Source organism: Heterocephalus glaber, unplaced genomic scaffold, assembly GCF_053883595.1.
Source record: "Heterocephalus glaber isolate CG9 unplaced genomic scaffold, H.glaber_assembly_v1.0 deba00001457, whole genome shotgun sequence".
Classification (NCBI taxonomy): Eukaryota; Metazoa; Chordata; class Mammalia; order Rodentia; family Bathyergidae; genus Heterocephalus; species Heterocephalus glaber.
The window spans coordinates 38,827,814-38,841,167 of NW_028258305.1; the positions used below are offsets into that span (position 1 = coordinate 38,827,814).

The 13,354-nt window shown below is 37.3% G+C and overlaps 1 protein-coding gene across 26 annotated transcripts in view; it reads right to left on the reverse strand.

The window, feature by feature from the left end:
* Positions 1-478: 478 nt before the first annotated feature.
* Positions 479-13,354, reverse strand: part of Clip4 (CAP-Gly domain containing linker protein family member 4) — a 131,169-nt gene continuing 118,293 nt past the window's right edge. For 23 of the 26 annotated variants that reach the window (XM_087216180.1, XM_087216184.1, XM_087216181.1 and 20 more), the window contains 3 exons: positions 13,264-13,328; positions 6,384-6,456; positions 479-2,665 (listed from right to left, as the gene is read on the reverse strand). In XM_087216180.1, the coding sequence (XP_087072306.1) occupies positions 2,344-2,665; positions 6,384-6,456; positions 13,264-13,328 (460 nt within the window). In that variant the 3' untranslated portion in view covers positions 479-2,343. Of the gene's footprint in view, positions 2,666-3,904; positions 6,457-13,263; positions 13,329-13,354 lie in introns of those variants that run through there. The other 3 variants (XM_087216183.1, XM_087216188.1, XM_087216189.1) reach the window with 1 other exon arrangement.

Here is a 13,354-nt window from a genome sequence, read left to right on the forward strand (position 1 = left end):
AATCTAACCCTTGACCTAGTGACAGTGGGGAAAAAATAAAAGTTAAGCATGACCAGGGGTGGTAAATGCTAAGGAGAAAAAGCAAGAGGCAGACAAGGAGCAATTGGGAGAAGATGAACTCACACCAATGCCTCCTCTCAGTCCACCCTCAGCAGTCACCTGTGTGTTGACAGTTTTAAGCAATTAAAATTATTCCCTAAAAATTATCCTAAAATAAAAAGGCCAAGTGTTTGATCCCACCCTAAATAAGCAAATGAAATCCAACCTATATAGAAGAAAGTTAAGGAATCCTAGAAAACTAGAAACACATCATCAAGAAAACCCAAGTTTACTTGTTGAACAAAAGTATGATACCTTGTAGGATCTTTTCTAGGGACAGGACAACTCTAAGCAGTTACTATGGCGGGGGAAGGCTTGGAGCATGAAGACTCTAGTTAGGGAGAAGAGAATTGAAGAGAGGGTAAATGACAAGATACCATTTCAAACCAACAGCTTCCCTTTTTATTAATGCTCAAAAATGAACTTTGACATTTAATAAGCAAAACACAGATGAAAACATCTAATTTGTATGTATAGTATATGAAACACAAATCCTATATGGCTTTAATAATCCCAATCTTAAATATAAAGAGAACAACTGGTTCTTTGACCTCAAAAATAAATTCAGTTGGCATTACTGCTTTTAACTTATTTCATATTTAACAGAATTATGACACCCAAGTTCATTATAGTCATGGATTTCATGTTAAGATATAAATAGAGTTTTTAAGAAATAATTTATATAATAAAATAAGTTTACTTTCTAATTGCAGCACAGTCATTTTCTTCAATCAATAAAAATATTCCTTGATTATAAAGCAGCCTTATTTTGCAAATGTATTTCAGGAAAATAACTTCAGTAGTATTTGAAATACCACACTTTAAAAAAAAGGCAACAGAGTGACAGAATTTAGATTTAAAATAGTATATTGCAAAATAGCTTAGCATATATTTCTAAGCACAAAGCAAGCTCCATTCTGAAGGATACTTTTGGTCTTATAAAGCAAACTCTTCCAATATTTCTGTGGTAAAGTCTAAATATTTACAATAAAAGATAAATCTTTACACATACAGGATGGAAACTTCAATACATTTCCAGAAGACAAATGTGTCATTATCACATCGCTCTGTGGTGAAGCTTAGCTTAACAAATGCTTGAGAAGGGAAATGACGACAGCCCTGCTCCGTAGCCCTGTAACAGGCTAGGCTGCCTTCTGCAGTCACTGGAAACACAACTCCAGGTGCATGAGCAATAGAACAAGAAGTCCAGAAAACACACACATCTACACGAATAACTCATGCACCCTTCCCACCACATCTGAATTTGTTCTCTTGTTAAATACATTTTTAAAAAATGATTTTCAAATTCCAGGAGGAAAGGATGGCAAATTCTCCACAAATATGAAAGTGCATCATGTTTTGAAAGTGCAGTGTGTTACAAATATGTCCAATAAAGAAGTTAAGTAAGTATGTGCAAAAATTCTGACTTGAGTGTGTAACCCTTAATCATGGGCTTTCTGTAGTTTATGTGATACAGATGAGGCAGGTGAGCAACAGAAGAAAAATCTTGGCTCACACACTTCATACAGAGGAAAGACACTGAGCCACAAGTTAGGAGGCCCCATTCTTCCTTAGCTGTTGCTCGGCTGGCTAGCAGCCCTGGGCCAGACAGACTCCATTTCACTACTCGGCCGGGCCAGAGGCAGAGCCAGACAACCCTCCAAGCTCATCCACCTCCTGCGTTCTAGCTTCACATGCGCCATTCCTAAAATGGCAAGTGATTTTACCAAAAAATATTACAAATACGCTCGTCACAGACCCACTTATGCTCTTAAGGTACTTTTAAAAACACACAAAGAAAAATTTAAAAAACACTTAACAGAAAGAAGTCACGTGAACATTATGTTCACCAAAGCTGATGAAAAAAACCTTCCAATTATGGCACTATGAAAAATACATTATGTGCAAAAATGAAACACAATGAGCAAAGTAACACATCAATTGATCACCTAATGGCACATTTTTATGAGTCCTGGAGTTCTCTTGGGAACTAAGGCTTCAGAAGCCTTAAAAACTTGCTTATTTTGAAATTGTTTTTAAAAGAACCATGATTCTCCAGAGTTCATACTTGTGGCCTTTTAAAGGTATCTCTCTGAACTGTTATAATAGTTTCTGTGAAGATAACTATACTGCATTTTCAAAATTTAAATACTGGCCAAATAAACCATTTGTCATGGACTCTATTTTACACCATGTATAAGAGAAGGGGCGGGGGACATGGGGGGCGCTCACTACTTCAGAACTTTAACTATTCTCATCCACGAGCTTTGACCCATTAATTCCCCGGTAGGTCACTCTGCTTGGCCTCACCAAAACTCCGTGGTTTGGCTTACAGGTGAAGTAGCGCTTGTCACCCACAGTGCCATCGTTTCTCCCCTTGGCGCTTCGCAGCTCCAGTCCGAGCCAGACACCCGACGCGAAGTCCGTGGGGCCCACGTACCTCACGGTACCCATCTCGTTCGAACTCGTGAGCAGGACGTGGGAGCCCTCGTGCAGCTTCACGCTCCCCTCCAGGCCGCCTGCGGCCGCGGCGCTGCTCCAGCTGCGGCGCAAGGCCGCCTTTGACCTGTGCGGAAGGAAGAAAGCAGAACCGTGGTGAGGTGCAAAGCCACGGAAGGCGCCTTACCATGTGCGTCCCACTGTCAGTCACAATCATTTTAACTCCAAAACAGGACACTCCTTATGACTACAATTTGACCTTCCTAAATTCTCAATAACAAGAATACAATGTACTTTTAAATTCTTATCTCCAACGTGAAATGCATAAATACAACACTAACCAAGGCAATATGGAATACCCGTGAGAAGCGGTGTAAATCTTTACTGAAGATATGCTATGCAAAGGAAAAAGTTAAGAGGAACATACATGTGTTCTTCAAATTCGCTACAAATGGCTATTGTTTTGCAACCTGACAAAACTGTAATTTTCACATAATGACAATAAACTATCATTTCCTAAGCACTTAACATAGGCCTAAGACCTCACATGCATTATTTCAGTCTCACCAAAATCAGCAGAGAAGGTCACGTTTCCTTCCTTTCAACAGAAAGGGAACGAAAGGCTCAAAAAAAGAAAAGGAACAAGCTCAGCTACCAGCCTCAGGTCAGACAGCTCCAGGCTGTGCAAGCAGAAAAGCCAGGACCTCACAACCGCCCTGAGTACCCACAATGAGGAGAGCTGGAAAATGGTAAGATTTAGATGGCTGTTATGTTACACTGTAAAGTTATAATAGTTCAAACGGTGTGGCTCTGGCACAAGAATACACTTCTCACTGACACAGAAAAGACATTTCAGAAAAATTCAAAGTACACATAATTATAATGTGATAAAAAGTAAAATTTCAATACAATGAAAAAGGAGTAAACACTAAGGGAGGCTGTAAAAATTAGTTATTTGGGAAGAAATACATGATTCTTAACCTCTCATTAAAATTCTAAAAACTCAAAAATAAATTCCAAATAAAGTGTTGATGCATACATTTTTTTAAAAGAAAGAACTAGGAGAAAGTTAAACTGGGTATTTCTCTTATCTCAAGAAACACACACATGAGCTGGGGAGGTGTGAGGAACAGAAACAGAGGCAAACATGTACTAAAAGTCTGGCATCTAGCCAGGCAGGGTAGCACACAGCTATAACCCCAGCACTCTGAGAGGCTGAGGCAGGAGGATGGTAAGATAGAGCCCGGCCTGAGCAGCTTAGTAACCTAGGAAGACTCTGCCTCAAAATAAAAATGAACTGGGGATATAGCTCTGTGCAAAGGCTGAATTCAATACCTCAAAAAAAAGTTTGACATCTATTAGTTAAGTTGTGATTCTTTATTATTATGACATAATATGATATAATAATAAATGGAGGGTTGTTTTTTTGTTGTTGTTACCAGGGATCGAACCTGGGACTTTTTGCTTGTGAGGCAGGCAGTGACACCACTGAGCTAAATCCCCGGCCCTAATAAATGGAATTTTTGAAGTGCAGTTTGAAAAACACTGGAAAAGTTACAGTGATTAAAAGCATTAGAGAATATGAGATTATGTTTATGATGTATTAAGGGGGAAAGCTTTCTAAAGGACATGCAGAGTATGACTCATCTAACTTTGCTAAAACATTCAGTTACATGCATTAGAAAAAAGTTGGAACAGAGCTAGGAGTGGTGGCACAAACCTATAATCTCAGCACTCTGGGAGGCTGAGACAGGAAGTAAATTCAAGCCCAACCTAGGCAGCATAACTAGATTCTGTCTAAAAAAAAAACATAAAAAAGGTCTGAGGATATAACCCATTGTAAAGATCCTGGCTTCAATCTCCAGTACTGCAAAATGAATGAATGAATGAATGAATGAATGAATGAAAAGTTAGAAAAGTATATACCAACATGTTAATAGTCATAATCTCATCTAAATGACAAGATTACAGATGATCTTTATCTGCATTTGGCTTTAATTTTCCAAACACTGTATAATCAACTTTCATACACAAAAAAGCTTAAAAAGAAAAAAAACAAATAATTCAGAATCTAAGCCAAAAATGAATGATTTGATTAAACACTTAACACTCTAATCAAATTAATTCTGGTTGAAACTTACGTCGAAGCTCAAAAGCCCAGAGAACTGAGAAACTCAAAATTACTGCCATGTTTGGGGACTACATTTACTCAAAAACTGGCCACCTAGGAAATGGCAGGCATGGGGCTAAGCTCTAGAATTTGTAAACAACAACCAATAAAATGTGACAAACTGTAAGAAAGACTGTGTAAGGTATAGTGTCCACAAAAGAGGTAGAAATCTCCAAGGGAAGGCATTTCAGAGGGGAAGTGACAACTGTGCTAACTAGAAAACAAGGAGACAGAAAAAGGAAAGCAGAGAGCATCACGTGAGCAAAATACAGGTGTTACTGTTTGTTTTACTCTTGTCTGGAAAGCACAGATAGTTTAGAGGATGGTTTCCCTTGTGAGGATTCCGGTGCGCGAAGGCAGGAAGCACAGGCACTAACCATGCAGGCTCAATCTGCAGTGCCCAATCTGCACCAGGGCTTAGAATTCAGGCAGAAAACAGCACATGATTGAAACCCTGGCCCCTCTGGCAGCGGGACTGCAGGAGCTCGACCTAGTCGCTCCAGCCTGAGCTGACCCCGGGCCCACAGGCTGGGCTCCACACACGGGCACACCACTGCCGTGTAAGCAGAGGTTCCTGACAACAGGGAGAGGGGCTGAAATCAGAGGGCACCGATGGTGACAGCAGAGAGAGGATGTACACTTTGTGCCCGGCAGGCCTCTGTGACAACCACGTTGCTATCCAAGCTCACTCTCTTTACTACTCAAATTATTGGTATGAGATGTATATGGAATTCTAAGGGCAGAAGAGTTGCTTCCAAGCCCCTCTGTCACTTTTTCCTCTGAATGAAAGAGTTCTTTTTATTTTTACTCAAAACAGGCAAGTGTGCTACCCCTTCCTGCTGTCTTACCCGCACCTGCTGTCATATCATTCCCACAGTTCAGCCTCTTATTTTCTGCCCCTCATTTCCCTCCCTGCCACACGTTCTTCCACTCGCCACCATCTCGACGCTGATACTGCTCGCACTCTCCCTTCAGAATCTGTTACATCCTGGTGGTATCTTCTTAGTAACGTGTTGCATTCAACCTAAGAACTCCTGAATATTTTCAATTAACTGGAGCATACAGTGACTGTTCTTCAATGCTTTAGCTACTCAAGCAAGACCAGCTTCAAAAGTGACAAAATTGGTGATGGTTTTGAATAGTGTACTCTTTTTTTTTTTTTTGGATCAGGGATCCAACTTGGGTCCTTGCTGTTGCAAGGCAGGTAACGGAATCACTGAGCTAAACCCCCCGCCCTGAATAGTGTACTCTTTAAGGGCAAGTGGGAACACTTTGGAAAAAAATAATTGTAAGAGTACCTTAAGCAAACAGGCCTTACATTTCTTCCAAGTATTGCTCACCCTATTAAATTAAACCTTTGATTAATTCAGTAAAGAGTTTAAAATCAATTCACCCTACTAAATAAAAACACAAAATGTAAATTCCTCCAACTTTTATTAAGACTCCTAACCTCTTAGAAGAGAAAATATATGCAATGCACTATTTTTAGTCACTTGTGACATTTTTAATTGAGCTTTCAAAGGAGGAAGAATTCAATACACTGATCACACCTTCTCTCTTACGTGTTAAAATTCTACCAAGCAATGTACAAGATAAAAATTCCACTTCTCTTCTTTCACAGAATCTCATCTTGTTCATCTTGAAAGCCGTTTTTCTAAATCTTCTCAATACTCACTTGGCAAAAGCATTTCTCCTGTTAATCTCTTTTTGGGAAGAAGCAGAAGTTGTGCTAAAACTTCTCCTAAAACCTAAATATGAAAATTAAGGTTAGAAGAGGAAAATAAATCACACATTTTCAGTTCTTACTGAAAGTTCTCTTTTATCATTTCTTCTATAAATGTTCTATGATATCAAAGTTTCTTTAGATAAAGAAGACAAGTACATATACAGAATATAATTGTAGTTTAGATTTCTTGACAGATTTTTATCTTTACTTTTCTGATCAAACTACATTCACATAGGAATAAGGTAAGATTATGATATTACTTCTGGAGATCTTACTCTATGATTCCTGGAAAATACAATAAAACTTAATCATATACTGAAAAGGCTATTCCATTTATTATAATCCATCTTACAATCTTGACAATCGTATGAAAAAAAGGCTAAAATTCGTTTTTAAAACATTATCATTAAAGGTATCCATCCCATTTATAAAGCATTAAACAATAAGCTTCAGAAATCATGATTGTCACCATCACCATGAAGAGAGTTTAAAAAAAAAGACTTCACAGAAGGTAAATTTTTAAAAAGGAACAGGATTTCCAGTGTTGGCAGTCATGACAGACTACACATGCTAAAAGAATCTCTTGATGGAAGAGAATATAATTTCATACAATTGTAACTTTAAAAAAAAATACTATTAAGTTGACATAGTAGTACAATTTCAAAGAGGCTAAAAAGCAAAAAGAGAAACCATGGAGGTGACTAGCACCAAGCTATTGCTATCTTGTAACATAGGGTTTCCGCTCCTTCTAGGAACGAGGACCCCTGCCTGCCTGGCTGCACAGGAAGGAGTGAGGCCCTGCCCTGTGGGCACTCACAGAAGACTCCAGATGAAAGGAGGGCATGCTCAGTATAATCATGAGAAACAAAGGAAAGGCAGTTTCAATGAAGAGAAAGGAAAGTGGCTTGTGTCAACTTTCATGCTTAGCAGAAGGTCAAATTTTCTCTCCTCATAATTTGCGACTATGAGTTAAATTCATGTTATCTGTGTAATACAAAAAAATTGCAGAGACTACAAATTAAAGTAGTTTCAGGTTGGCAGTGCTTCCAGGTGACTGGCAGGAGTAAACACAATCTCTGGAGACATCAACACAGGCCTCAGAGAATTCTCATGGACAAAATTCTGAGTAAGATAAGCATCTCACAATAATACACTACAAAAATCCCAAGGAAAGAAAGTGCCATGAGTTAGGCACTACAGAAACAGACAGCAGACTCAGACTCTCAAAGGCTTCAGACACTGAACTGCTTCACACAAAATAAAAGACTTAAAGTATTTCAAGACATAAAAGAACTTGAAAATTCAGACAGATAAGTGATGGTTAGTAACAAGCAGATTTGCAAAGAAAAAAAGAAAACTTTATAATTAATAAATTTGTGGCTAGATTAAGCAGCAGAATTAACACAGCTGACAAGAGAATCAGGAAATACATAGAAGGCTAACTCTGAAGATATTGGAATGTGATCCAGAAGGACAAGTTGTGAAACATGAAAAAAGGTAGGGGAAAGAAAATGTGAAACTAATACACAGAGTTTCAAAAGGAGACAATAAAGAGAAAGGAGAAGAAATATTCAAATGTAATTCTATAAAGAGTTTTATAGAATTAATCAAAGATATCAACTGTTAGATCCAGGAAGACAGTTCATGCCAAACAAGGTAAACAAAAAGAAATCTCCACCCAGAAATATCATAAGAAAACTGTAATTCAAAGGGATTAGAGATCTTTGAAAACAGCCAAAAAAAAAAAATTAAAATGATAAAATCACCACAACAATAAGGATTAGTTAGATTCACAGCACAGAAGTCAGAAAACCAGAGAATGATACAACAAGGTTCAGAAAGAATTATTTTTCAATCTAAACATTTAAGCCCAGAAAAATCATCACAGGAAAAGGCAAACAAAAACTGATAGACTGTACATGAGGAAAAACAAAATGATCAGAGTAGAAGTTGTGGGGATTAATAAAGACTCTAGTAAATACATGATTATAGTTTAGATGTAAAATGTCACTCAAAAGTCTCATATTTAGAGGTAGGGCTTTTGGAAGGTGATGGAATCATGAGAGTGCTATACTTATCAGTGTTATCAACCACAGTTCATAGTGGAATGCGCTATTGAGAGGTGGGGCCTGGTTGGAGGTGGGTCACTGGGGGTGTGACCTAGAAGTATGTATTCCTGTTCCTGGCTCCGCCCCCCTCTGTTTCCTGACTATTATGGGTTGAACAGCTTTCCTCTGCCATGCTCTTCTACTACGTTTCTCCCTTGGAGCCACTAACTATGGACTGAATCTCCTGAACCATGAACCAAGTTAGACCTCTCCTTTAAGTTACAAGCATCAGGCATTGTGTCCCAGAAATGGAAAAGGTAACTAATATAATGAATGTTAAATAAATTATTACTATATAAAACTTGATAATGTCAAATATACAGGGAAAATAAAACAGAAATAAGACAATACCACTTCTAAAGATTTTCTGATATTTGGGAAAGGATAAGAATGAGAGTAGATTTTAGGGCCAGGGATTTAGCTCAGCGGCCCCATGCCTGCCTTGCAAGCTCAAGGTCCTGAGTTTGATTCCGGGTACCAAAAAAAAAAAAAAAGAATGAGTAGATTTTGAAATGTATATTAAATTATCTACAGCAATCACTAAAATGTTCGTTCATAGTATGACTTATACACAAGTAAAAAGGGGTAAATGGAATGGATAAAAAGCGGGTAAGGATATAACCATAAGTCAAGAGAAGAAAACCATTTATTATGCACAAAAAATGGATCAAATAGAAAGCAAAACAGCAAAAATACTATCACTAAAATATCAGTAATTATAATAAATTTAAATGAGTTAAACTTTTACATTAATGGTATTGCCAAATGATATTTTTTTTAAAAAGTAAAACTCAACCAATTATATTTTCTTTGGGAAATAGTCTAAAAGCATAATGACAGAAAGGTTACAAATCAATGGATAGAAAAAGATATTTCAGGCAAGTACTTAACCAGAAGAAAGCTGGTATAAGGTAAAAAGAATTATCATAAGAGCAATATCATTTATAGTAACACCAAAATAATTAAACATGTAAGTATAAATCTAGCAACATGTACAAGTCCATGTGAGGAAAACTACAAAATTTTGATTAAAAAAATCAGAAAACAGATACAGTGGCACTCCTTATCCTCAGGAGACGTGTTCCAAGATGCCCAGTGGATGCCCGAAACCATGGACAGTACCGAATCCAATACTGTGTATACAGTACTATGTTTTTTTCCTACACACACATATCTAGGATGAACTCGCACCTTTTCACTTGAGGCACATTTTCCTCTTTCACATATCTGAATCTTCAGCATTCTTCTTATATCTAGTTCCATTATTAAGTAAAATTAGCATTACTTGAACACAAGAACTACAGCAACAGTCAATTTGGTAACCCACAGAGGGCTACTAAATGACCATGAGGCAGGCAGCACATACAGCATGGTTATGCTAGATAAAAGGGTGATTTACATCCTGGTCAGGACAGAGCAGTACAGCATAAAAGTTCATCGTACCACTCAGAATGGTGCACAATTGAAAACTTATGAATTTCTTCATTTGCAACTGTTCTCTAAGGAGTATTTGTTGTTTACCTCCATGAGCATGTGGCTGACTGGGAGCTGCAGCTTACATCTGCTAACTAATGGTCTAATGGACATGGAGCAAAAGACTTGGTAAAAAACAACACAAGAGGTAGAATAAAAGTGCAAATGGCTCAAGTCCTGACAACTAAGAAAAGAATGGAGCAAATGGTCCTGAGAGGATTCCACTGAACTCAACAACATTGGGGCCAAGGGGGTCGTGAAGTAACAGTGTCAGTGTAGGGCCAGAGATTCTGTGCAAGGAGCTGACAAGTAGCCACAGGCAGAGCATCAGAGCACCTGATCAGAGCTTTACGGTCATTGAGCCTTCTATAGCTAAAGTATGCTCCTCAATACTATTATTTTTAAATTACTGAGTACAAATTTCTCAAATAATATTTTTGAAAGAGTAATGTGTATGAAAACAATTAAATTCAATGTAGCATAATGAAGAAAGAATTGTTTTTAAAAATTATAATTATCTATAGTTTCTGAATAAAAATTCTTCCAAATTGGAAATGTAGCATAATAAAAAAGAGTTGACAAACAACATACATGATCACCAATATGTTATACTGATGTGCAGAGGAATACTTTTTAAATGGTCCCTTTGAACATATAATTTTATAGAAAATATACTCTTTAAGGATCCATGCAATCTTTCATCAGCACTATATTTATATCACACTAACAGAATTTTATAAAACTTCCAATAAGCTAAATTTGCATGTTTTCCATGCATATGCTGTGTAAAATCTACATAGTATTTAAACTTTTACATAGTCTTCTTCAACAGAAGTGTACAAGTAAGATGTGCAACCTCTCGACATTCCTCTGATCAAAATGTATTTTATTCCTTTGTAACAATGAAAGGATCCAGTGTAATCAACAGTTTCTGCACTGATATGCATAACTTTGACTGATCTTACCTTGTGCTTGTAAGTCCCCATGCAATGAGACAGGCATACAATATAAGTCTGAAAATTGTAAACAATTCTAAATGACTCAAAGCTAAAGTTCACATTGTCCTGGAAGGTAGCATATTGAATAATCCTGAATAATATATGAAGTATAAGAAACTCCACGGGGAAATGAAACAATCTAGATTGTTAAATTACCTTCATTTACTATCTGCTTTTCCTTTTTTTGATTAAGTCTTAACATGACACATGCATAATTATGTTTCTTTAAAATCAGAGAATTTAAAAAAAGATGAGATATTAACCGAGTGCATTTTATAATGAATAGTTCAGTGGGTTCCTCAGATCCTAGACCTTATTTATACTTTATCTTTCATAGCATTGTAAGATAAAGATTTTAGTGGTCAGTCATCTGATGCTTGATGATTTTCCCCTTTGTGGATGAAAAGTAAAATGCAAAAGAAAACCCTGAAAAATAAGAATGGAATAAAAAAGAAATTCTAATAATTAAAAAAAAAGAAAAGACAAGCCACAGACTGAGAGAAAACATTTTAGAAACCTCCAACTAATAAAAGGTCTGGAATTCAAAATACAGAAAGAACTCAACAATTAGAAAATAACAAACACAATGTAACTGGGCAAAAGACTGAACAGACACTTCACCAAGAAGACAGACTGATTGCAAGTGAGTACATGGACATACTCAACCGCTGATGGGGGCTGGATTGCACAGCCCAAAATTCATATGAAGCCCTCACTTCCAATACCTCAGAATGTAACTATACTTGCAGACATGATTTTAACAGGGTAATTAAGGTAAAATGAGGTTAAGGGGGGCCCTACCTCAATATGACAGGTACCTTTATCAGAGGAGGAGATCAGGACACTGATGCAACAGTGGAAAAGACAGTGTGAGGGTCTCAGAGGAAGACAGCCTTGGACAAGCCAAGGAAGCCCCAGCAAACCTAAAGCACAGCACCTTACCAAGGAATTTCAAATTAAAGCAACACATCTCCTAGAATGGTGAAAATTCCTAAGTCATAAAAGTTAGCCTCAACAAATATTTAAGGATTGGGATTATACAAATAACTTTCATGGGTAGTTATCTGTATGGAAAAGAAAGCTAAATTAGAACCTTATCACACACAAAAATCAATTCTATAAATTGACAAATGTGACAAACAAAAATATAAAACTTTTAAAGAGCGGTATAAGGAAAATATATTTGTGATTTTTGTCTTAGGGAAAGATTTCTTAAAATATAAGTCGTAAAATGATTTGCTCTTTTGACTGCATAAAACTTACAGGCTATGCTCATCAAAAGACAGCAAAAAAGAAAAGACACTAACTGGGCAAGATATTTGCAACACAAAAAACTGACAAAATATTAGTACCCGAAATATCAAAGAAACCTACAAATCAACAAGCTAAAAAACAAACACCCAAAAGAAAAACAGGCAAGAGACTTGAACAGGGACTTGAAGGAAGTCTGTATGCCCCACAGGCTGAAAACAGGCTCAGCCTCATTTGTAATCTGGAAAATATAAACCAAAGCCACAAGGAGATACTAAAACCCAGTACTCGGGAGGCTGAGGAAGAAGGACTGTGAGTTGGAGGCCAGCCTGGACAATACAGTACGATCCTATCTCAATTGATCAATCAATCAATAACCATCAGGTTGGCAAAAATGTCCAGGCCAAGCAAGGCGAGAGTTGGTGAGCTGAGAAGGGACAGAGACTGCATCAACAGCCAATGGGGGTATGCACTGCAAAGAGCTGGCATTGCCTAGGAAGGGCGAGGACATGGCTACTCATGCCTGACAACCTTAGAAAAATGCTTCATGCAGATACAACAATATAGTCTGTAATAGTTAAAAACAGGATGTAACCCCAAAGTCATCAACTACAGAACACATCATGTATTTCAATGGAATGCTAAATGACAAAATGGCAAATACTCATAACTAAATATACCTTATTTATTGAACCATCTACATATGTTATAAAATATAAAGAATACCAAGGGAATAATCCATATAAACCCAAGGTCCATAAGCTCAGGGGGGGATATATGGGCAGGGAGGCAGATGAGACAGGGGTGGGTACTCAGAAATTTCTACAACACCAGAAATCATCTTCTTCAAATGAGGGTGGGTATAAGATGTTGCTCTGTGATTACATGAACTATGCAAATGCATTTCAGATGATATAGACAGACACGTGTCACAGTGAAAGTTTTCAATGAATGAAAGCAAAGGAATGTTTATTTGGAGCACAATGCGTGTCATCTTACCGGGATAAGAATGATTCTGTTTGTTTGAAGCAATTTCTGAAAGGGTATCCAGGGAATCTGTTAGTCTATGAATAAAAACAAACAAAGCACG